Source organism: Myotis brandtii, unplaced genomic scaffold, assembly GCF_000412655.1.
Source record: "Myotis brandtii unplaced genomic scaffold, ASM41265v1 scaffold23, whole genome shotgun sequence".
NCBI classification, from domain to species: Eukaryota; Metazoa; Chordata; class Mammalia; order Chiroptera; family Vespertilionidae; genus Myotis; species Myotis brandtii.
Window position 1 is genome coordinate 2,603,245 of NW_005358649.1, and position 25,937 is coordinate 2,629,181.

The 25,937-nt window shown below is 41.0% G+C and overlaps 1 protein-coding gene across 7 annotated transcripts in view; it reads right to left on the minus strand.

Moving 5' to 3' along the window:
- The window catches only part of NCOA2 (nuclear receptor coactivator 2), a 249,509-nt gene that overhangs the window by 26,981 nt on the left and 196,591 nt on the right, over positions 1 to 25,937 (minus strand). For 5 of the 7 annotated variants that reach the window (XM_014539821.1, XM_014539824.1, XM_014539820.1 and 2 more), the window contains 8 exons: positions 23,239 to 23,342; positions 19,443 to 19,620; positions 17,037 to 17,225; positions 14,311 to 14,427; positions 13,900 to 14,043; positions 10,953 to 11,100; positions 8,014 to 9,283; positions 765 to 975 (listed from right to left, as the gene is read on the minus strand). In XM_014539821.1, the coding sequence (XP_014395307.1) occupies positions 765 to 975; positions 8,014 to 9,283; positions 10,953 to 11,100; positions 13,900 to 14,043; positions 14,311 to 14,427; positions 17,037 to 17,225; positions 19,443 to 19,620; positions 23,239 to 23,342 (2,361 nt within the window). The remainder of the gene's footprint in view (positions 1 to 764; positions 976 to 8,013; positions 9,284 to 10,952; positions 11,101 to 13,899; positions 14,044 to 14,310; positions 14,428 to 17,036; positions 17,226 to 19,442; positions 19,621 to 23,238; positions 23,343 to 25,937) is intronic. The other 2 variants (XM_005866357.2, XM_005866358.2) reach the window with 1 other exon arrangement.

Here is a 25,937-nt window from a genome sequence, read left to right on the forward strand (position 1 = left end):
CATTCACCAATGTAACTCTAAGGAGGTTATCTATCTTCCTATAAATTATGTCCCTGGATCAGGAAACGTTTTTCTTCCATTCAAACTATTGGGCAACTTGAGGCAACTATCAAGTTTGTAAACTAAGTGTTCATAGTGAAGGTTCATCTTAAACTTACCTAAATAAAATTTAAAATAAAAAGAGTAAAATAAATGATAAAAATGTACTTAAGATAGTCTATCAAACTAACCAAACTTAAAATGCACTTAGAACACATTTGTATGATAAAGTTCCATGTAAAATTGATATTTGTATGAGGATTCCTAAGAGCTAGGACAAGATGTTTTTAATGTGTGTAGCCCTTTCACATATAATGATTAAATATTTTGAGAATTTTTAGTAATATATTATTCTTAAAAAGTCAGCATAACTTTCTCATTTCCTACATTTTAAGTGTTCAGTTATATATTAAAACATAAAATCTATTTAAGCTCCATTTCTGAGGGCAGTAGCTGAAATGTAGGGAACTATGAAGATCATCTAAAGAACTTTATGTATGTGGGTCAGCCAACCTCACTCCATGTTGATTAAATCGACCACAGGGAATGCTGGGAAGCCACGTTCACAAGAATCCACTCTGAATACTGTTGGGAAGTACCAGGACAGTAGATGGTGCTATTTGACCATAAAAACCTTGAAGTGACTAAGCTGTTTGCATCAGATTTTAATAATCCCTGTTTCTGATGATGATTATATGGCATAACCATCAATATCTCATACTCACTGCTCTGGGAAATTCGCAGTGCTGTTTTCTGGGCTCCAACAGGTGTAACTGGGCTGTTTTCAGCTGTGAGTTGCATGAGGTCATTGATGATGGCTTGCTTGTCAACTGATCCAGCAGGGGCGCCAGGCCTCGTGTCTGGGAAAAGCTGTGGTAATTGACTATTCTGCAAATCATCCAAAATCTCCTCCAAGTTGTCCAGCTCGCTGCCAGGCTGCAGTAAACGACAGAAGAATTTATCCCGCCCCACTGTGAGCATGGGCACCACAGGCCTGCTGGCAATTACAGACCTAGCTGGTCCAAGGCACCCCAGCCAAGTAAAATATGTAGACACATGCCCACCTCAGGCTCAACAGTCAATTGATCACCTTTTAAAAAATTAAATTGACAAAGAACATATAACTTAATCTCTTGGTCCTGAATTTCCTCCTCTGTAAAAAGAGAGACGGCTAAAATAGAAAGACAGGTCTCTTCCAGCATCATGACTCATTGGCAATTTATAAATTCCCCCTTATTTTATGCTAGTAATTCAATTAATCGCGAGAATGCATATTTCTAATTAACCAACAACTTACTTCTAATGAACCAACAACTTACAGTCCAGATCTAGGTTTTGTAGTTAATTTCCCTAAGAAATGACAACAGTAATAAATGCTGTTAGAAAATCTGATCCAAATTTACATGTCATCAGTACTTAGTAAATGGTGATTCTCTTTTAGGACTTTTTTAAATTAAAAAATATATTTTTATTGATTTCAGAGAGGAAGGGAGAGGGAGAGATAGAAACATCAATGATGAGAGAGAATCATTGATTGGCTGCCTCCTGCACGCCCCACACTGGGGATTGAGCCCACAACCCAGGCATGTGCCCTGACAGGGAATCGAACCGTGACCTCCTGGTTCCTGGGTGGATGCTCAACCACTGAGCCATGCTGACCGGGCAGGACTTTTTTTTTTTAAGAGCAGGGGGAGTAAAACACAAAATCAGCTCGCAGCAACGGCAACCATGACAGCTAAGCACTGCCCTTTCAACTTGACTGGTGGTTTTTCCTGCTTGTACTTTCAGTTTCGAATAACACTGGCTTTCTCATCACTCACCAGCTTAGGTGACAATATGTAGGGAAGAAGCAGGATGAAAACAGGTTGTTCCTAGACACAGCACCTATCAACTGACTTCACAGAAGCCATATCTAATTTCATTTCAGTTACCAACATAAAAATAATAAGGTAAATATCACCACCATGTTATTCTTGGTGGTTTTCTTCCAGCAAGCCCAACTAATTTCCATATTCTTTTAAGTAGAACCTACCTATGTGCCAAGTATTTAAAACCAGACAGTGCCAATCACACTAGAAAATGGCTAAGTTACGCACGAGGGTTACTTTCTAGTGAAGAAAGTGGTAAGAATGATTTCCTTGATGTGTAGGTAGAAAAACGTAAGTATAAGTTAGGCAATTTCCCCAAAGTCACTGAATGGACTTTGAATCCTTGACCGTGACTAACCCTTTTGTGTACACTGGCAACTCTAATGAAATCGCTTACCTCCAACATGAGGCACAGTTAAGCAGAAGGGCTTACAGTTTTATTCTATGTACAATCCTATTTCCCATGTAGAGGTTGGACTTGTTAATGTTTTTGCAATTTATGGCAAATATAATAGGGATCCATTTTCTTGGGTTATAAGAGGACTTTCTGGTTAGGTTAGCCACTCACTCATTTCTAACAAAAGACAGAAGCACAAACATGAGAGAGACACATCTCAGGTGAGGTTCCACAGTTGGCACCCCTTGACAGTCCCAGGAAGGCACCTCACTGGATGTCCCCTCCAAGGGCAACAGAGCCGGTGTCTCCTGCTGAGAGGAGGCACACGGCTGCTTGGCTGAATCCTAAACGGTAACGAAGTTGCACTTGAAAGCCTGGTGCTGCATTTTCACACTATTACAGGCACAGGGAACCAAACCCGGGTGAACTCTGTCACGCACCTCACCATCACTGCACTAGGGCTCATACTCAGCGGGCGGAATGGTGGCAAAACTGCTCACACTATTTAACCATTTAAAAGCCGCCTCTTCTTCCTTTCTGAATGCATACAGACGATTTTGTGTAAGTTAGAGGGACATGTAAAGTGAGTCCATTACACATCTATCTGTATCACGTTCTGCTGAATCCGTAAGTATAAAGAGCAGTGTAAACATTTATTGCTCTCCAACAACTGCCTGGAACACAGTAATGGCCACTCTGTCAACCCGATGACTTCTTTTCACTATATTAACCTGTAATCTAAAACATTTCCCCAGGATCAACTACATTTCTTATAGAAATTCCTATAATTTCTCAGAATAAATGATTCATAAAAACGTGTGATATCCTTATAGTGGTGCCATGAAAAAGCTCAAGATTAGCCCTGGCTGCTTTGGCTCAATGGATAGAGCGTCAGCCTGCGGACTGAAGGGTCCTGGGTTTGATTCCAGTCAAGGGCATATGCCCAGGTTGCGGGCTTGATCCCTAGTAGGGGGCATGCAGGAGGAAGCCGATTAATGATTCTTTCTCATCAGTGATGTTTCTATCTCTCTGTCTCTCCCTTCCTTCCTCTCCGAAATCAATAAAAATAAAAAAAAAGCTTGTGATTAGAAGAGGTCCAAACAACCTGGGGAAGTGTGTGGCTGCCCTAGGAAACCAAAACCGCCCTGGAAATTGCTGCCTTGTAGAGCACTTCAGAAAGCGGCCCTGGAAGACCATTGTGTGCGTGTGCGTGTGCGTGTGTGTGTGTGTGTGTGTGTGTGTGTGCATGGTGGTGAATGAGGTGGCTGTTCTAAGTGATAAAGCTGCTTCTTGAGAAAGCTTTGCAGACTACTTTGGATGAGAAGCATCCAGAATAAATAGGTTCATATAAACAATCATAAAAAATAAATCATTTTCCTCATTGCTATTGTGTAAATAAATATATTGTCCCTCAACCCAATATGTGTAAAGGAAAGTTTTTGTACTATCAATTAACAACAGTCTGGGTCTAGGCTCCTGCCTTTTATTTTTACCTTTACTGTTTCCATTAAAATGAAATTATCCTTTAAGCCATCTCAAACAGAAAAATAAAAATCAGGTTTCAAAGACTTCTAGTGACAGAATTCAGGATTCTTCCTTTGTAATCTACTCTTGTGTATAATATAATGAGTTTAAAAGCCATGCAGAAACTTCTTGGTCTTAGAGTCAAAATGAATAGGCTGTAGACATTTAACTACTGACACTATTTGAGTTCATTTAGTGTGCGCTCAGAAAGATACACTATGAAATTTTCCCCATGAGATAATACTGCTTTGCTTGCATTTATTCTTGTCAATTTTTGGAGTACACATTTAATGCTCATCTAATTGTCTTAAGTTTACTTTAAATGTTTCTCTTCAAGGAAATGAAGTTCAAAATGCCTATACTCCTTTGGTTGTTCAGCAATAAAGTTGGACAAATATGGCATTTTTTTCTGTAGTCATGCAAGCTTTGGAAGCGATGGATTTGATCACAATAAGTTTCTGATCTAACATTTCCTTCCCTAAATTAAAAAAATTTTTAAAATTTATTTCAGAGAGAGGAAGGGAGAGGGAGATATATACATCAATGATGAGAGAGAACCATTGATCGGCTGCCTCCTGCACACGCCCTAGTGGGGATGGAGCCTGAAACCCAGGCATGTGCCCTGACCAGGAATTGAACCATGATCTGGTTCATGGGTCGGCGTTCAACCACTGAGCCACACCAGTCGGGCTCCTTCCCTAAAATTTTGTAAGCTTTAATTCTCATCCAAAGTTCTTTTAGTCAGCCCCTCTTCACTTTTTAGGCATGATTTCTTCACAAGACAAAAAGATTGATGCCTTCCTTTATAAGGCTTTGCCAAGATACTTCAAAGTTTTGCTTAGGCATCTATTCGAATGCTCAAATTAGCCACATCAATTGAAATAGTTAAACTATTTCAGGCAGAAAATGAGTCAGAAAGATTTTCATACAAGTTCTACAAAATGAAAATTGAACATGATTTCTTTAATTTTTCATTTTTCTGGTTTTATGAATTTTTCATGTCAAATTACTTGTTCTCTGAAGCAAACATAAAGAGCACATGCATTTTAATAACACAAGTATTCTAATAAATTACTAAACATCTTTTCAAAATTTTAAATAAAAAGTGTAATTTTACTATATTTGCGTAAAATAAAATTATTAAAACATGGTAATCTAACTTACCACATTTGAAGGGAAATACTACAGTGTAAGATATAGTTTGCCATTCTAATGGAACCAAATACAAGAAGAAAAATTTTTTAGACTATTTCTAAACCCTCATCCTACGTAGCCCAGTAGCATTAGAAAGAACATAAGTTCCATTTGGAGGGGTATCAACGGACTCTATTGTGTAAATAAGTATATAACTTCAAAGTTGGTAAACAAACTGGAAATTTTGCTGTCATTACTTCCTGTTGGTTATGAAGTGCCTAGAAACAAATGTTTAAATACTCTGCCCAGTAAAGAAGACTATTTTAGGTAAAATAGCATCACCAGAATACTTCCTGTCCTAATCAGTTAGTGATCGGTTAAACACACACTCGGGTAATGGCTCTTTGCTGAGTCAAAAGAACAAGACAGTTACTGCGTACTCAGGTTTGCTAACAGTTTATCTCACTAAATAAAAAACTTGTGTTCCCTTGAAATCAAAGAAAAGTCTCCAATAAATGTGTATTTAATAGGAGATACAAATAATCTGTGTTTGGAATTAGTGAAGGAGAGCAGGAGGAGAAAGAATCACTGTTGTTTTTTTTAAGTCATTTTAACTTTGATCTAAATTTAAGTAATGCATACTTCCTGTGGTAACTTTTCTTTTTAAGTTGCAATGTTTTTGATGTTAAAAGTGCTCTGAAGCAGTATTTTTTGGTGGAGTTTTAAATGGGAGGGGATAGGGGGTGAGACACAGACTAGGTTTCATTAAGAAAAAATACTGTAGATGTGTGTGTTTGTGTACATTGCCTTGTGGTCTACTGAAATACTAAAAAATTTGTACTGATAACACTCTGGGCTTTGTTCCTTAGGTGGGACAATTTTGATTAGAAAAATGTTCCTCCTAAACAATTAGAAACTAAAAGGACTTTTTAAAAAACTTCTTTTTGTCAGTTTTTTGTCTGAAGTTAAATGTAATCATATATCCAAACATAGAAATGCCAAGCAGTGTCCCTCTTCTCTGGCCCTCTAAGTCCTAGGGCCTCAGGCCTGGGACAGAAACAAACTGTGTTTCTGGAAGGAGGGGCCTACCACGGAGCTACTGAGCTAAGGTAGACCTCGAGAGTCACCTTGCCCTCTAGCGTGTGTCAAGAGACTTGAGTGACAGTATGTGTGCTTGCCACCCTGAACTGCCACTAGCTCTGTATATTCTAATCTAGTAAACCCCAAAAGATTAAAACATCCACAGCTGTCAGAATGGCCTTACAGCATTCTTTATGTAAGATATTGCTATTAACTTTCCATGGAGCCCTCGGTTTCCCCACCTTATGATTTTACAGCATTACAAAATAGCTGCTATATAGAATTCTGCACTAACATCGAAGTTTAAGGGTTAATTACCAAGAAGGTTTATATTCTTAGGCTGTTTGCCTTGTGAAGGACACAGAGGCTTGAAAATCATCTCTGCCTCACAGGAATGGTAGCAGCTGTCAAGACATCAAAGTGAAAGAAATAAAGGAAGCCAAGTGCTTAGAAACCCGGACAGAGCCCAGCTGCAAGCATGTGCAGCCCCGACTCCCCCGAATCCTGCTCTCCATCCAGACCCGCCTGCACCAGCTTCTGCTGACTCAGCAGGTTCAAGGCTACACATGGCAGGGGTGCTGCCCTCTCCTGTTCCCATGCACACCTAGTCCCCGAAGACAGTGGCACACATCAGATCCACTTACAAAACAAGTGTCAAGGACAAATTAGCGAACCATTTTAAGTAGAAAAGCCCACGTAGCTCCTTCTCTTCTTTTTTTTTTTTTTTTAAATATATTTTATTGATTTTTTACAGAGAGGAAGGGAGAGGGATAGAGAGCCAGAAACATCGATGAGAGAGAAACATCGATCAGCTGCCTCCTGCACAAACCCACAAACCCACTGGGAATGTGCCTGCAACCAAGGCACATGCCCTTGACCGGAATCGAACCTGGGACCCTTCAGTCCGCAGGCCGACGCTCCATCCACTGAGCCAAACCGGTTAGGGCTGCTCCTTCTCTTCTTAACCATTCACGTCTTACAAGGCGTGAGGCCCAGGGCAGAGCCAGGGATTGGAGGAGAGTGGAGAGAGCAGGGTGGGGTCTTGGTTCATTAACCCAGCCGGAAACACCTTATGCCAAGCCACTGTGTCAGTAATAACTTTTTTTTTTAAATAAAGAAAATATTAAATGATTTACACTTTCCTTGTGATGTCATTATGTCCTCAGAGTATTATCAGGAATGATTTTGAATTATCACTTAGCTATCCTGGATTTTTTCAAAGAATTAAATCTTCAGATAAGAACAGCAGATAACACAACCGATTACTTCAGGTTTGCATTTATATATGATGGCTCAGCTCTACTAACATCAAGTCAAACTTGACCTCTCCTTTTTTACTATCCATTGGCCCTTACATACCTTTTATACGGATGGTCTAAGAAATTCTTTAGTGTGAATCAGAAGTTTTGGTTGAGAACAGAGTTACAATGATTTTCATTAGGTTTGAAAAACCAGTCAAACCCTGATCTTAAAATGAGAAAGGTAAATAAATAACTTAATTCAGTCTGTACTGACAAGGCCCCCACTTTGAGGAAGTGATTATCCCCAATTTCGGCATCGTCTGCTAACAGGGGTCAAACTACAGCTGGCCTGTGGGCCACTCGGGCCACCGCCTGTTTTTGTGGGGCCCACGAGCTAAGAATGGATGTCAATCGGGTCAAACTCGAGTATCGGGGCCTGGCGCACAGCACACCGCTTGTGTTCAGTGTCTGTGTCCGCACTGCACAGACTGCGTAGCTTGCAAAGCCTAAAATATTTACCATTTGGCCCTTTCCAAAAACAGGCAGTCAACCCTGCCCTATGGTAATGTCACTCATTACTAGATAGAGTATTTGGAACTGTTTCAATCAAGTGAGAAAATTAGAGAAAACTTATTTTTATCTCATCACCTGTGGCCTCAAAATGCCCCTGTGGAGAAAATCCTTAATGGATATGGGTTAGTAGCCTCGGGGAATACATTATAAAACTCACCTGGTCACTAGGCTCAAAGCTCATCTCCTCCTTCTCGGTCTTCATAGCTATTAACTTTGTGTTACTGGCAGGGTCCGTCTTACTGTCCAGCCGCTCAAGTTTGGGGGTTATTTCCGGTAAGCCAATGTCTTTAGTATCATCTTTATCCAGCAAATAGCGAAGTAGTGCATTCTCTTTCTTCTTGGGGCTCACTGGCTCCTGTTTCACAGTCACCTCTGAACCAGGAGCTGTGCTGTTGGCCTCCTGGCTCAGCTCTTTGCCTGTGGCTTCCGCTGTTAACTTAGCCAAGTCCACAGGAGAACTGCTGTCCTGCAGGAGTCTGTGCAAAATCTTATGCTTCTCCTTGAGCGAGGTCCCATGTGTCGACCCGGAACCGGGCAAGCTACCCGCGGAGTCCTTGTTTGTGTCCGACAAAGAGCTGGACAGCGGTGAAGGCTCCATCTGGTCGGATTTGGTGGTCAGCAGCTGGAGGAGTTTGGTCTGTCCTTTGCTGTCATGCAGTCTGTTCTGCCCGTCAGCTCGCTCGCTGCTCACACCCTGGGGTCCACTGGCCTCACTGGTGTCCTTTTGCTCTCCAGGATGGCAGCTGCTCTCTGCCTGGCCAGCTGGGCCTTCAGGGGGCTCCCCATACAGCCCAAAGCAGTCTTTGGAGTCCAAGCTCCCCATCTTGCCGAGTGGGGGAGGATTCATATTCACTGGGGAGTTTTGCAAATTGCCCATTTTTAGGTCCGGCGAAGCCAACGATGACCCCAAAGAGACCCCGTGCCCCTCGCTGAGGGCCTGAAGTGCGTTGAGGGAACTGTTGGTGTAGCTATGGCTATTTCCTGTGCTGCTGCAAACTCCCACGGGGGAATGCAAGCTTCCTGCGGGGGAAAACTGGCTGGGTGGGATTCGGGGGCTTCCAGCCACCCCAGGGCTCATGCGATGTCTCGGTGAAAGCATGGAGGTGGGCTGGCCTGGATTCATGCCAGGGCTGCTCTGTGAGGGACTGTTCATTTTGAGTGCATAGTTACTACCCTGAGGAGTGGTGGCTTGCATGCCCGACACATGGTTCAGTCCCCCGGAACCACCAAACCTGCCCATGGGCATGCTCATTTGCTCCTTGGGGCCGTTTATGGGGAAATTCATATTGCTACCAAGGGCCATGTCCTGACCTGGGTTCGCGCTGCACATGGCCTGATGGGCAGGGCTGCTGGAGCTAATTGGATTCAATGGCTTCCCCATTGCTTGTCCAGTCAGATCCGGATTCATTAAACACACATTCTGCTCTCTGTATAATGAGGAAAAAATATAAGATAAAAGGCAAAACACTTAGCAAGTTGTTATTAATTTTGAAAAATGAAATGGCCTCTTTTCTTTAAAAGAATGAGCTATACTTAAAGGAAAGATAATACTTTGATGAAACAATCTGCAATTATGGGCAAGACTGAACATGTTTAGTGTTGGGCCAAGAGGGATGTTTTCAGTCAGCTCATTAAGATGTCTGCGGTTTTCCAGAGGAGGGGCGTGTTTAAATCTAACTGCTAGCACACTGAAACTGTAGTTATTAAGGGGTTCCAATTAATTATATATCTTTCTCACTTAACACTATCTTACCATGAATAACTGAGGACTTGAACAATCCTACAGAAATGACCCAAACAAGTATAGCTGCCTTCAGTTATTTACCAGAGCTCATAATTCCTAACAATAGACACATCTGTAAGTCTGGAGAGCTCTGATGTGGACGAATTGGCTCAAGATGAACAGCAAACTGAGTGGGAAAAACTTGCCCCTAACTATTAGGAACACTACAAGTTCCAGAGCCAATAAAGTTACCAAAACTGTTTAGAATCAGGTCACTTAAACAGAGCCCCACACCCAGGTCCCCTGTATGTCAAAGCAAGAGCCTCCAAAACAGATAGCACGGGAGGGGACTTCAAAGTGACCTTAGTTTGTGACCTGATTCCCCAACTCCTAGATAACCCCACCCACTGCCTTACTAATGACCAAAAGCAGGTTTTCTGAGCTGGATGATTTTCCAAGCCCTGTGAGCTTTAATTTACAGCCTTGGCAGTCACTTGTGAGTTACCAAATGTGTTCACAAACCCAAACAAAACAGGTTTCACAAATTGTCAAACATCAGCTTTCAGTTAGGGGGTGAAATCTGGCACATCTGTAATCACTTTCAAATTGTTTCAGTTTGAGGTCAGATTTATTAACAGTTGGCAAACAGTGCTGCCTGATTTTTATTTTTTTTCCAAAATAAGAAAGTAAATAATTGAGAAATGCAATAAAAGGGAATTCTTTCCCAGAGCAACTTTATATATCTTCTGATAGTATCTCATAAAGTTTTATATAGCACGTACATAAATATTTATAGAACTTGAAATGCAATCGTTTTCCTAAATTTGTGCTCTAAAACAGTATGGTTCATGACATTTATTTTTTAAATCAACGTTTAGTTTACTTTTCATTACTTTCATTTCTTATGGAAATGTTTATTACCCTTTAATTTAAAGTGTAATGTCAAGAATCTAACCCTGAGAAAAATCTAAAATATTCCTTACAAGTGTATATATTTGACAGTTTTAGGTTTAAACACGTAGGAACAGAAATCATGCTAGTGGCTTCAGTATTCCTGCCCGGGGGTGTCACCCCTGGGACCTGGTCAGTTTCCCTTCTCCGATGTAGCAGGCAGTCACAGCAGAGCAAAGTCCGTGAACCTGTGTTCTTCCCGCCGGTTTAAATACCCACTAGTACTCAGGCTAGACATAGCCCTACTTAGCTGGTATAATGCAATGTCTTTTGGTTAACAGCAATTTGATTTTATATTTTACACACCTGGGCTGATCAGCAGACATGTCTAACAAATCTGAAAGGGTCTGGGATGACTTGTGACTTTTCTAACATCTCCTTTAACCCGGGAAGGGAAGACAACTTCTTAGAACTAAGCTTACCTGTGAAGCATATGCAAAGATATGACAAGCTGAGGCTCATTAGTAGTCTGAGAACGGATGAGCTTGCTTTTCGTTTGTGCAGCAACAAGAGTGCCGTCGGACAAGGAGAAACGGTAGATCTGACTGAAAGCCAACCCCTGTCTCAGCACTGCGGGCGAGCAAGGAAACAGAACACACGTTAAGGAAGCACATGGGGTGAGGGCGGGACAAGACATAATCCCAGTAATAAACTGCACTATGTTTAATATTTTCCGACCAGCAGTTAGAGTTGTAATATTTCATGATATTAAAAGAGTGTAAACAAACAATTTATTAGCTCAAAACAAGCTTTTACAATTATTTAAAATGTTAGAAAACGATGCAGAAACATGATACCTCTTAGGTGTACGATCTGCCTTTTATGTCCCTTTAAGCTAATACAAATATAGTAAAATTTAGGACAGTAAATATATTCCCTGAATATTCATCTCAGTTACATACTGTTCAACTCATCATTTCACTTTACTATTCCCCAATTCTGTTTCTCAGTGTGTAAGAAGCATTATTTCTGTGGTTAAATCAACAGGAAGTAAAAGATAAACAATCAGAAAATCTTTTCAGAGGAAAAAAAAAGGCCAAATAGAAAACCAAAACAACAAAAGTACAAATCTTAGTGACATGGAATTGGTTTAAGGTCTTTATAAAGAATTAGATGTTTCTGTTTTCAAGATACTGGCAGAAAATACAACACAGATCAACTAGGTTAAAATAATTTCTCTTAAAATAAAACTTCATGGCTCATCTTTTAATACAACTGTATTTTAAAACTGTCAAATAGTGCATATTAAAAAAAAGATCTCATTTCAGAAAAAGTAGCCATATAATTTAGTTACCTCTTAAGCCATTTTAAGAAGACCATATCTGTTTTTTACCAAGTAACCCTCAGCATACACTTGGTGGGTGAAAAGCCAAAGTGACCAATAACGTTCACCATTCCACAAGGACGAAGAGAGGAAGAGAGAGGCTGACACCTGCTATAGATCTGATTTCGTGGTAAAATCTCACTTTGAGCACTTTCCCTAAAGAAACCCGCTCTGCAGTTTGCTACCTGCAGTACTAAGGTCTTACATTCTGGCCTCAACTGTCAGGTGCGTTACTCTGAAGTGGTCCCACTGGAAATGAACTACTGTTCATATGTGTACCTTGCCTTCTACGTAAGTATGTTCCTAAAAGGTAGCATAAATACAATTTTTATAGTAAGACTCATATTTCCAATGGCTCATAATTTCAGAATTTAATCTGACCTTGGATGTGATCCTTTCAGAGTTTCCATTTCCATTTGATCTACATCAAAGGTGTTTACTAAGAAGACCGGTGTTAGCGTGCACAGGAAGCATTTAGGAAGCTCTCCATTTAAACAAAGCCCTCCAGTAGACTTTTACTCGATGCAAATGATTACCCTTGATCTTACCTACTCTGTACATTTAGATAAAATGTATTTCAGAGTTTCCTTTCAGTGGGTCCCAGCTAATGAAACCGAGCGGAGTGCCGAACACATCTTCTAAACCCCTTTGTGAGCAATCAGGAAGCCACAGAAATTAAATGTAGGACATCGCTACACAGGGCCCAAGGACGTGTTTGCTAATGGTGAGCTCTCATTTTTTGCTGTTACTATTCTCTTTATTTTAAACCAGATCTGGTGAAATGGCATTGATTCCTATCAAATATGGCCTTTTTACTTCCTCTTATTTTTTTTTTTTTTGACTTAAAAGAAAAATGCTGGAAGACACAAATTGTTGGAGTATGTGCTTATTTTAGAAGAAGTAACGATAAATAAGATCAAAAGGATAAACAGGATGAGGAAAAACTAAGGGAAAGAAGAGAGGTCATTTGCTATGATTTGTCCGTTTCATCAGCGAGCTTAAGAGCATCAAATTTAAACATATAAACACTACTGGTAAATGCCAAGGTTGCGGATGCCCATGAAACGGAGGATGCCAAACTAAAACTCTATTTGCAATAATGAGTTACAACTTTTCTCTGCAAGACTGCAGACAACTTGCCAAATTGAGTGGCGAGGCACCCTGCCCTGCCCCCGGTCCTCACAAGCAGCCTGGCCCCCAGCTGTGGACATAGGTGCCCACAAGGAAGACAAAGTTCTCCTTTGTTTGCATCAATTTAACAAACATCCAGGAAGCCCTTGAGGAAAAGGGATTCTGTGGAAGAACTCTGGGGGCAGCACAGTGGAGTGACGGGCAGGATGGGCCAGATGAATGCCCAGTGCCCACACTTACTACCTGCCCAGGAGCTGCCACCTCACCTGTGCCAGCTGCTGTCTGCAGCAGGAGTCACAGTGCCTGCTTCACAGCGGGCCCGTGAGATAACGGGAAGATAACGGACAGTGTCAGACAAGATCAGGTGCTCAATAAGGGGGGCGATTAGCACTGAGACATGACTGAAGTCTTGGGTTTAGTTCCAGCTGTCCTATTAATTAATTTATGACCTCAGGCAAGCCACCTCATCTTTCTGACCCTTCCAGAAACATCTGGGTAGCCTTCAGTGATCAGCATCTGGAAGGAGGGCTAGTCACTTCAATAAAAAATTCACAAATTTCACTTCATTCCTCTTTCCTCCTTACGATTAAGACATTTCTTTTGATATTAGATGGTACCTTATTGTCTTATACACCTAGAAGCCTTAGAATCAAAGACAACGAACTCTTTCCCTTTCCTTTCATCTGTTCCGTGAAATCATCATGTCCAAGTCTATGTCCCTCATCCCACTTTCCTGTCCTATGGCGACCCTGTGAAAACGTCCTTCAGAAGGCAGGGCTTTCTGGGCATGGCACACACGGACACACAGAGTAGCCAGACCCAAGTCTGCGAGGTGAGCTTCAGAGAAAGCTCCTGCAGGAAATAGCAGTTTAGCAAAATCAAGTTCAAGAAAACTCTCCCTTGGAGGCGCTTACCTTCATGGTGATGCCTCTTGGCATAAGACAGAGACTCCCCCTCGTGCTGGGCATGGAACTTCTGAATGCACCTCCTCACCAGGTCCTCCCAGCCGGGCTTCATGGCGGCCCGCATGGTGCTCGTGTCCAGTGATGTGATCTTGCCTAGTGAATACAGCAAGCATTATACCTACGTGCTGACCCACTACTATGGAAACAATTAAAATTTTAAAAGATGAAAATTTATTTATTTATAGTAGTACATGGACCAAAAGGGTATTTAATGAAAATCACTGTCCCTCCAGCTCCTCAGTGAGTCTACCCAGCAGCCACGGGTCCCGGCGTCTGCCACCGTCTAAGCACGTTCCTTGCATGACAAATACGCAAGCATCTAAAATGATTTCTTTGGTCTCCTTTGCAAAGAAAATTTACCTTGGAGATCTTGGCGAGTAGTAAAACTTTCTGATGAGGGAAGAACCGGTCTTTCCTTCATGGGGACTCTCCTTGCCACACAGATCAAGCAGGACTGCAAATCTTCAATCGGAGACACTTAGGGTTATCACATTAGGCCTTTTAGTGATTCAAACAAACTCAAGTGTATTTATGACAGCACAGCTTGTAAATCAACAAGGGAGAGAGTGACAAAACGCCATGTACCTCTGCTTTTCACCGGCTCTATGCTCTCCTCCACTGAAGTGGGAAGCAGCTGGGAGGGGGAGGGGTGAGCTGTGTAGGATGAGCCGGGGGAGCTGAGGATAAACTGCTGAAGCCACACGATACATGTGATAAAAGAATATCCACCGTCCTAGCGCTAGCAACCTGAAACCGTCCACCCAATGACGGAGAAGAATGGAATCCTTTCTTATGAAACGGCAGACCCTAACAACCAGCTGAATTCATAACAAAGTAGAGAAATGATGAAAACCAAAATCTGACACGCTGCTTTGTCAGGGGTTGCCTCTTGAGTTTCAGGTTTACAACAACAAGGAAAACTAGATATATCTTCTACTAAACTATGTAAATAACCCTATGGTGGCCATATGCAATTTAAAATAAAGAATATGAACTAGGTCTAGACTCAGAATTGGAGAACAAATCCTAGAAAATGCAGCGTGTGCCAAGTTCAGAATCTTGGCCGTGGCTGGTTTCCCACAGAACTGGTGCTAAGTGTTTACTCCACACCCACTGCAACTGTTTTATGCATCTATGTCCACTTCTGGAGAACAGGAAATGTTTCATTCATCTTTGTAACATGCAGAGTGCATGGCATACATAACCCTTTTCAATTTCAAAAAATGCTGAGTAAAAGGTTGTTAAAAAGAGTCTCTTCGTATCTTATGTTAGGGATTTATGATTATTCACCTTTAAATTTAGGAAAAAATTTTTTCAGACATATCCAGTAATAACGGGCATCACAAATTAAATATAATCCTCATCCTTAAGATAATAAACACTACATTTCTGAGCACTTACTATGAGATGGACATCTGTCCAGCTGCTTTTATACGCTACCAATTCATTTAACTCTCTAACAACTCTTTGAGGTTGGTGATAGCATTACCTCCATTTAACAGAGGAGAAAACCAACCATAAAGTTTAAGTAACGTGCTCAGCATCATGCAAAACTTTGGTGAAACCAGGACCTGAACCTGAGCGCATCATGGCTCAGAAACTCTACTCATACTGAGAGCTAGTACCCGGAATCAGATTTCAAATGTCCCAAAGTAAGTAAATATACCACACCAAAACAAAATGAGCTCAGCTATATCTGTTTATACTACTTTTGAATATTATCATAGATGGATGAATCAGCAGTACTTACTCTGTCACATACAAGTGAATAAAATCTTTCGACATTCCATACCTATGTATAAACTTAATTTTGAAGAACTATGTATTGTCTATGACAGCTCTATTACTTCCTAATACAATTTAAATTAAAAATTACTTACATATTTTTTTAAAGGGACTAAATAACTAGACGTAACGCCAATCATGGTTCAGGCACAGCCATGTAATCCTTATTACATTCTGACACTGCTACTGTTGACTTCGCTTGATTCTAGAGCAAACTCCTGTTCAGAGAGCTAAGTAGAGCCTAAGAATGATGCTTCTGCCCACGTGGTCCTCAGCTCCCCCTTCTCTACGCATGCAGAACGCACTCTAGGCATGTCTCATATTACAGCGTGACCCTCAGCTGTGAATGGTTTGCTTGGAGGGTGCAGGGGTGGATACTATACACCAGCTTCTCTTTAAGGGGAAGAGCCTAAGAACTTAGAGTCTGAAACCCCCTCCATTCCCCACTCCCATCTGTATCCTCTCTTAAGTATCACTGTGGACCCAGCATCCATGGATAAACTATATGGAATCCACTAATCCCTTGAAGTACAGTTGACCCTTACACAACACCAGTTTCCCCTGCAGAGGCCCAACTTAGACATGGATTATTTTTCAGTAAATACATATAGTACTGTAAACTTATTTTTTCTTCCTATGGTTTTCTTAATAGCATTTTCTTTTCTCTAGCTCACTTTATTGCAAGGATATAATCCAAGCAATATACAATTATGTGCTAATTGACTATTATCGGTAAGGCTTCTGATCAACACTAGGCTATTAATTAAAACTGTTTTTGGAACGTCGAAAGTTATACGTGGAATTTTGATGATGCAGGGATTAGCGCCTCAACCACCGAATGGTTCAAGGGTCCACTGTACATGAAAACGCTCTCTGTACCATGTGCACTTTTCTAGGCTCACAGCTCACAGCAGCTCATCCCAGGAGTCCAGGCTCCCCCAGAGGTTCAGCCACTAACAGGGCAGCCATTAGCCACACCTGTCTATTTAATGTAAATTTAATAAAAGAGAAAAACTCAGTCTCCCAATCGCATTTCAAATGCTCAATAGCCACATGGCTGCTATGCTGGACATTGATGATACAAAACAATGCCGTCACTGCAGAAAAGTCTATTGAGTTGTTTTAAAGACTTACAAATAAAATTTATCATAAAAATTCTTAAGTAGGTGGAAAAAACAAACAAAAAAGACATCTCTAAATTTTTCTTTGTGTGGCCACTAATTTTATATTATTAAGTGTGGAAGAAGCAGCATAGTAATAAATACACGAATATATAAAATATACTAGAGATTTCATCCTACCTTCTCCTTCTTCCTTGATGGACTTTGGTTGAGAGACAGCAAAGCACTGCATAGTTTCATATTTTTGATGTGCTTCCTGGTTATCATGACCTTCCTCTTCGGACTCAGGCAAAGGTTTCACCAGCATCCGACAATTGAACGTATGGCTGTTGCGCCTGGGAGGTTCGCCAGACCAAGATCCCCCGTTCACTGAGCAAGGCAAAGAAATCCGAAATTATAAAGAAACCAACGTGAGACTCACCACTGCCAAATTATCAGAATATACAGGAAGCTTAGAGTCATTTTATTTTTATATAGCGCTTATCCTTTTCTATTGTAATTTCATAATCTAGAGGGGAAACATTCTTGGGTGAATGTTTCATCTTGGGAAAATTCTAGGAATTTTCAGAATGTCTTTTTACCCTTCCCTTCAAGTTCAGATCTTGACTATTTATTAACAGAATACTATAGTTCTCCATTTTGAGGTTTTTCTAACTTTGATTTCTTGGAAATTTATTTGAATCTACTTGCATTCCAATTTTACATGTTGCCCCTACTCAAAAATCTGTAAGTGGTACCAACTATAGCATGCATTAAAATTTTTTAAAAATTGATTTTAGAGAGAGAAAGGGAGAGGGAGAGAGAGAGATAAACATCTGTGTGAGAGAGAAACATCCATAGGTCACCTCCTGTATGTACCCTGATGGGGGATTGAATCCAAAACCTGGTTCACTTTTAGCCAGCCAGCATGGCTCAGTGGTTGAGCATCAACCTATGAACCAGGAAGTCACAGTTCAATCCCCAGGTTTTGGGCTTGATTCCCAGTAGGGGTTGTGCAGAAGGCAGCCAATCACTGATTCTCTCTCATCACTGATGTTTCTATCTCCCTCTCCCTTCCTCTCTGAAATCAGTAATAATATATTTAAAAAGAAAAAGTCACTGGTTAGAAAGCACTGAATGGGCCAACTAGATGTCATGGGTGTTTCGGCGAATGCGATGTTAATCCTACAGCCACTGGGCTGTAAAGGAGTAAAAAAGGAAACGCATGCTAGAGAGAAAAAGGCAATTATCAAGTTAACGGCAAGAAACCATTTTAGAATTACAGAAGGAACCAGAGCTAACTTTATACGTCGATGCAGACATTTGAGAAGTCAATTTCATCACCAGCATTCTTACAAGCTTATTTACATAATGAGGACTACACAGAGTAATCAAAGGAAAAGGAGCTCTTATTAACTCAGGTTAATAAGTAATTTGAAAGTATAAAAAAATACAATATAAAGTAAGGCAAGGAACTCCTTAGACAAGTGTATTAATAATAGTGAATTAATAAGTATAGGTCCTTTGAGGAAGTCATAAAATTACTGAAGAGATTTGAAAATATTAGTTACTTGAAATAAAAAATCCCATTTACTAGACAATATAATAGAAGAATCTCACACTAGTATTCATATATTCTGTATTACTCTTGCAAGTCACTTTGAATACGGGGTTATCATATCAGGGAAAGGCCAGCCATAATGGAATTTGAAAAGACCTTTGCCTATTTACTGTGGTAGCGATAAAACCAGTTAATATAAATAGTCTTAAGAAAAAGAACAGAAATACTTGCTAACTCAGGACTTGACCTTATTCTCTCTTAAAATATGCACTTCTTTTTCTCCGTGAAGATGTTCTTAGCATCATCAGTTTAAGTGAGAATATTTTAAAAAGAACCACTTAGTAAGCGGGAACAGCCATACTACAGAGCAGCAAATAGAGTGGGCCCACGCTGTGAACCGCCCAGTTTAATATGGGCCTTAATGATCACCAACAGCGCAGGTGAGGAAGCCAGGAGTTGGGCACAGGGAGGGGCTAAGGAGGCAGTACCTGATGGAGACACGTGCTGGGCCGCTGCGTCTGTGAAATGGAAGAGCCCATTTGGAGCTCTGGGGCTGAGAGCATGCGAGCCCTCGACACCCACTCGTTTCTGAACATCTTACTTTTAGAAAGCTGTACGCACCCACGTCCAGACTTTTTTCACCAGTCGGACTTGAAATAGGTTCAATCTCAAACTTCTTATGACCTTCTACTTCTTAGACAGTCATGGAGAAAAGGACAACATAGTCGCTGGCACTGGGTAGAGTGGGAGGCAATTTGGCAGCTTCTTAAATAACAACAACAAAACAAACCCCATGAAAACAGTTGCCATGAGTACTTGCCAGCGGAATTATTTTCATGTACTTTAAATATAGGACCGAAACGGTCAATCAAGATCAATGTCTGCCGATGCCCTTTTCTCCATGGCTCCTAAGCTTCAATATTAACACAGCACCTCTAGACGCCCCGGTGACACATTCCAGTTCTCTCTCAGCCCTCTAACCGGGACGATGTGTGCACTGGGGGAGGGCAGGGGAGTGAGGAGAGACCCAGCAGACAATCCTTTACCTATAGACTTTGGCAGCAGGTTTTTGACAAATTCAGTGTGGTCCCCAACATGCAGGATGCTATATACACTTTTGTTCATCAGCTCCTCTTGGTTATACCTTAGGTACTGTGTCACATTCTCTGAGACAAACACAACGTTGCCTTCCAGGTTCACTACAAAGAAGAACCCATCAAGGGCCTGAGGGAAAAGACATGGATTGTGTTAGAAAAGATATGACATAGAACCATATGCAATTGTTGAGAAGGGAATGATCCTTTAAGGGAATTATATAATTCACACATGGCTAGAAAAGCGATCTCTCTCGCCCTCTCCTAGTTTTCAGAAACAACGTTTTCTGTTGGTGAAATTACTTCATCTTAGTAGGTGGGAGAGAGCCCAGATCAGGTTGCTTGTCACAAACTAAATGACAAACACTCACTCCGGTAATTTACCAGGAGGTAATTATTGCCAAGTAAAACTACAGGTACTTATCTGTATTTTCAAAATGAGGTGGCCCTATTCCAGAGGGCCAACAACAAGTTTGTGACCAACCCAAATACAAAGTAATGTTGTACAGTCTCCCAATACAACGGAAGGGGTCACTGATAATTCCCTCCCAATTTAAGGATAAATGCCAAGAATCACCCCAACCCCCAATTTTACTACCTTTAAAGCTACCGGGTTTAAATGGAAAGAATTGCAGATGATCTCAGACCTTTGGAGAAACATCAGTCTTTTACTGTTTGACGTATATGGGGACAGAGTCTGAGAAATCTCTCTGATGTGACAAACCAGTCTTTGTCGGAACCTTAGGCATAGATGTGGCTGGCACTGTCCTGAGACGCGAGGCTCTGGTTTGTGACAGTGCGAACTGAAAGTTAACTGGTCCGTCTACGGGATGCAGGCTCCTACATCATCTAGATAACAGTAGCATTTTTCCTGTAATGGGTACATAGCCTTAGTCTTCCTTGTCATTTCAATCTAGATTAGGGAAGGAGATGAGGAATCTAGGATCATTTCAGGAAATAAAGATAGTAACGGTAGCTAGTGAGCATGTTTCCTGTGCTTAAACACACTCCCATTTTACTATTACAGCTCTGGAGGGAACCGGCAGGCGGGTGGGAGTTAGTGCAGGTGCGCCTGCCTCCAGAGCTGTGCCTGGATGACGACACAGTGAGTGCTCTACCCCGCGCTCACCCCAGGCCCTTTCCCAGTGTGTCTCCTCAGGCTGGGAGCTCAGTGAGTTTCCCTTCCTGAGCCCTGCTTGTCAGAGCTGTCAGGTGAGTGATCAGGACTAGAAAAGGCTTGATATTGATAGGCATCCCTGGAGAAGCACCCCCTGGTCTACCCAGTTGATGCCATACACTTTCTCCATGCTATGCGTTTACAACTGTTTTCAACATGAATATTACATGTACATATTGGTATAGTATGTATGTATGGGGCAATGTTTACTTTTCCCCTAGTTTTTTTTTCCTTAAGTTATTATTTTACAGGCTCATATTTTGTGAGTGTTCTTTAAGTATATTCCAGCTTTAATTCAATTTTTATCACAAAACTAAGAGCTCTCTCAAATTAGAACTTACCAATGGTATAAGCAATATGCTGGGGCAAAGAAAAACTATATGTAAATGGCCTTCCAGAATAGGTTGGCACCAACCCTGGAAAACCCTGTGTGTGTGTGTGTGTGTGTGTGTGTGTGTGTGTACAACCCTGTGTGTCTGTGAGGGGGGACAGGAAGTCAGCTGATTACTTATGTACCAAGTGTCCTTTTAAGCTCATCGCTTTAGATACAAATTCATCAGGGATTTTCATAATTACATTATGTAGAGTTCACTTTCGAAAGTGCGTGTAGCTTCCTTTTGCTTTTGTACTCTGGCAGAAAGACTGATATGTGGCTTAATATAACTGAAAGAGGAAAATGTTTCATCTTGTAAAACTGTCTGTGTTGTTTTTAAAAGCTCACTACGAAATGCTCTGATGAAAAAAGCTGACATTGGGTTTTGTTGCCTAGCAACCACTACGCTATGATGTAAGCATGAGTGTGCATCTATGCCTAGGAACAGCTCGACAAGAACAAGTTTTCTCTGTTTAAATTATAATGACATGCTAACAGAGATGAAGACTGAGATCCAAACGCTAAGTCACCAGATTCAAGCATTACCTCTCGAACAGATTCAGCAGTAACGCCCAGCCACACTGGGATTTGCTCAGTGCACTGGATTTCAGAAGACTATTTTGAAACAGCAAAAATGTGGTTTACTTTTATGAGATAAGGCCCACGGACATCTAGCAATCTGATTTCTACACTTAATGAAGGTGCTCTCAAAGGGTTTGAGTCACAGCCTTGTGGTTACTCTAAGCATTTCTTTTTAGCAGCTTAGAAATTTTCCCAGGAGTTCCCACCCTACCTTAATTTTTGTTTTCTGATATAAAGAATAAACACAGACATATGAAAGTTTCCTAATTATAATAACTTGGATTACTATAATTTTCAAATCAATTTTATTTGTAATCCAAGATGTTTTTCACAGAAGTTATCTCCTTTCTTTCGTCTAATTCTAAACAGTCCACCTAGAATTTTCTTATTTGCTTCTAAGAACCAAGCGGGAAGCCGCTATCTGGCCTTTCCTTGCCTGTTGACTCTGGAAAAGCAGGTTCAATGTTTTTGCTTTTTCCCTGAAAATTGTAGTTGGAGGATTTCAAGCCAGTGAATCAAGAGAAACAAGCAAGGGCCAACATGGGTCACTTAGAGTCTTTTGGCAGCAGGTCCAGCCCCAGAGAATGAACTTAGTCATTTCTAAATACTACAAAGACTGCGTCAGACAATCTTATATATATTTTTTCTGTGCCCACCCCCCACCTTCCAATTATATGGTAGATATTCACAGAATTCAATTTTCTAAAAGTAAAAATCATCTTATGAACCAATTGAAAAAAAAAAGTGATTACTGGTTATCTTTGCATTAAAAATCCCAATTTCTTATATGTATGTGGCTGCTGCGAAGCTTCTGGGCATGTGGCGCTTTTCAATCTCATCCTATCAGCAGAGAGAATTATCCTGAGAACTGACATAATTTATGTCTCAGGGCCCCTCTGCTTCTTGTGATATGTTTGCTGCTATTTCCCCCTCATCTTACCATAGCCTACACCTTGGATTTAATTCTGGAATAGGTACAGCACAGTACTGGGTGTTAAATACTGTGCTAGTTAATAAAATAGGAAAGCTGGACTTTACAAATTCTAGACAGCAGTCTGATCATAAAACTCCCTCAAGTTAATAAAGAGCAAGCAGTTAAGACCAACCATTACAATTGTGATCCTTATCTGAAAAGTTCTGCCTATTCAGTTTTTATCTTTATGAGATAAACAAGTTTGAAGTTGCCTAAATAGAAAGCATAAACCTTTTTCTGGCTCTCAAATTTTAACCTGTATATATATATAAGGCATATGTATATGACATACATAAAATCTAAGAATTTGGGGAAAATTTCAAACTGAAATATATCAGAATTTAACAGGAATTGTGAACATGATTTTCCAAAATGAATGCTCAACTGGCAGTGAAAGCCTGTTAATTTATATTCTGGTCTAGTCAGTTTCATTCTAGATCATTCATTTGAAATGTAGATCTGCTGGAATCGGGAGCCAGAAGAGAGAGAGACATGTTAATAAACCCAAGAGGTAAGCAGTACTTCGATCTCAGGAGTGAAAATTAACTGCATTATCCTTAAATTAGGTTCACCTGAAAATGAATGTAATCATGTGAAAAGATGGACAACATTGTAAACTACAGAACCAAACGAGGTGTGCTACCTCCAGCATCATGGGCCCCAGCGCATCCTTGTCGATGACACCCTGCCCCGTGGATGACACGTCTGACTTCTGCACCTCGTCTATGTTGGCAGCCGCTGCTTTCTCTGCAACAAACGTAAGTGTGAATTAAATGGCAGTGCGATTTCAAGGACAGAGTGACACAGAAACATTTTTATTGTAATGACTTTTAGGTCTCCAGCGGGATCAGATATGACTGTAAAAGAGTTGGAGCACATCCCCACTGGCCCTGAACGCGAGAAGCTGCTGCAGCAGGAGCCAGAACACTCACTCTTCGCCTCCAGAACCTGCAGCTCGGCTCCCTCTCAGGCTGCCGAGGAAATGAGTTTAGTGGCTTTACACTAGTCCCCGAAAAGCGTTTTTTCTAGTTTATGAAATTGCTATGTCCTATGACACAATCACTTTCTACTCAAGAGATTCCCCAAACTAGGAAGACGGAGGGTCTGCTGTTCCGAATTCAGTAGCACAGTCACCTGCACACATTTGAAGAAGGAACAGAGAGGCGTCTAACCTGCTAGGGCTGCTCGCTTGTGACACTCTAGAACAGCGGTTCTCAACCTGTGGGTCTCGACCCCTTTGGGGGTCGAATGACCCTTTCACAGGGGTCGCCTAAGACCATCGGAAAACACATATATAATTACATATTGTTTTTGTGATTTATCACTATGCTTTAATTATGTTCAATTTGTAACAATGAAAATACATCCTGCATATCAGATATTTACATTACGATTCATAAAGTAGCAAAATTACAGTTATGAAGTAGTAACGAAAAAATAATTTTATGGTTGGGGGTCACCACAACATGAGGAACTGTATTAAAGGGTCGCGGCATTAGGAAGGTTGAGAACCACTGCTCTAGAATGACCACCTTGACTCCTGTCCTGCTCCACCTCTTGTCACATTCACATTTAAAGTAACCAGAAAGATTTGGTCCCTGTCTTGTAGAAGGCGCTTAGCTGCTTAAGGCAGAGAGGCAAGGCATCCTACCAGGCACCCAGAATTCCAGTGGCCGCCCACCCTTTCATCTGGTACAGAGGTGAATACCATGTGCTCCTGGATTAAAATGTGCAAGGCAGCCTTCAGGCCCGGAAAACATTCCAACATGGAAAATTCTCCCCGAAGAAACAGATGCATATTTGTCAATACACATCTTACAGTTGTTTCAAGAACACCAAAAGAGGTTTAAAGCATAGCAGATACATATCGGCAACTTGTTAGAAAACAACACAGAAACCATGTACCAATTATCTGTACCTGAATAAATTATATCCTTGTTTACACTGCATGTTATCACTGCAATTAAATGCAAATAAAGAAAACCGTAAATCAATTTAGTACTCAGAATCAACCTGCTTTCATGATCTTGGTAAATTTTGCTGCCTCTTTTATTACTACTATTATTTTTTGTAAAAAGGTATTTTACACAGTATTTTGGAAACCTGTAAAGTTTAATTTGCACATGAGAACCTAGAAAATAAAGTTAGGGAAATTACGCAGGTGCTGCGAATCTTGCCACTCTTGTGATGAGAGCCCCCGAGTGTATCTTTCCCAGTGGAATGGAGATGACCTGTGTAGTTCAAGCCTGAGCCCAGCCACTTAGCAGAAGTAGGAGACAGAGCAAGTCACATCAAGTTTTTAAGACTTAGTACGTGCCTTCTATACATAAAAAAACTTCGACAGAAGTGAATGGGATGATATGTAAAACACACTTGAAAAACTATCAAGTACCCTGGCCAGTGTGTCTCAGTTGGTTGGGCATCAGCCTGTGCACCGAAAGGTTGCTGGTTTGATTCCCTGTCAGGGCACTTGGGCTCAATCTCCAGTAGGGGGCGTGCAGGAGGCAGCAGATCAATGTTTCACTCACATGGATGCTTCTCTTTCTTTCCCTCTCCCTTCCTCTCTCTCTAAAAATCAATAAAAATATTTTTAAAAAAATCTATAGAGTTAACAAATGGAACTTGCTACTAGCGTAGTTGTAATTATTGGCTCCTCCTTACTAAATTCCAAGCCAAGAGCTTGTCATAAACAGACTGTATCTGCTTTTTCAGTTATGCTCCATTCCTGACTCACCTCCTCAGATCTAATTGTAACCTCCTCAGCTATAAACACAGATATGATTTGTCTGGTGGCCTTTATAACTCGGGACTGTATGCATTTGTCAGTCTTTACTTCGTGTTTCCTTCTTGCTGCCTTCCTGACCTAGCTCTTGACTGTTAGGTTCCTCAACATTTGTCCTATCTGCAGGCTTAGTCTCAGCCCAATTTAGGAACGAAATAGCTCAGGCTCTCCAGAAAATTACTGCATATGACACCCCCATTCCCAGTTTCCTAGAACCCCAATAAATGCATATTGGGGCATACTTTTTTTTTTTGGGCCAGTTCACTTGGTAAAGCTGTAGATTTCTCATCACTTTCTGCTCACTTTCCTACCCACCAGTCCAGGGACAAGACTGGTACCATCACCTGTGGCTTCATCTAATGTTCACCTATAGTAGCCCCCTTATCTGTGGTTTCACTTTCTGTGGTTTCAGTTACTCAGTCAACAATGGTCTGAAAATATTAAATTAAAGTTCCAGAAATAAATAATTCATAAGTTTTAAACTGTGCACCATTCTGAGCAGGGTGATGAAATCTCACACTGTCCTCCCCCGCTTCCCCCCGTTAATCATCCCTTTGCCC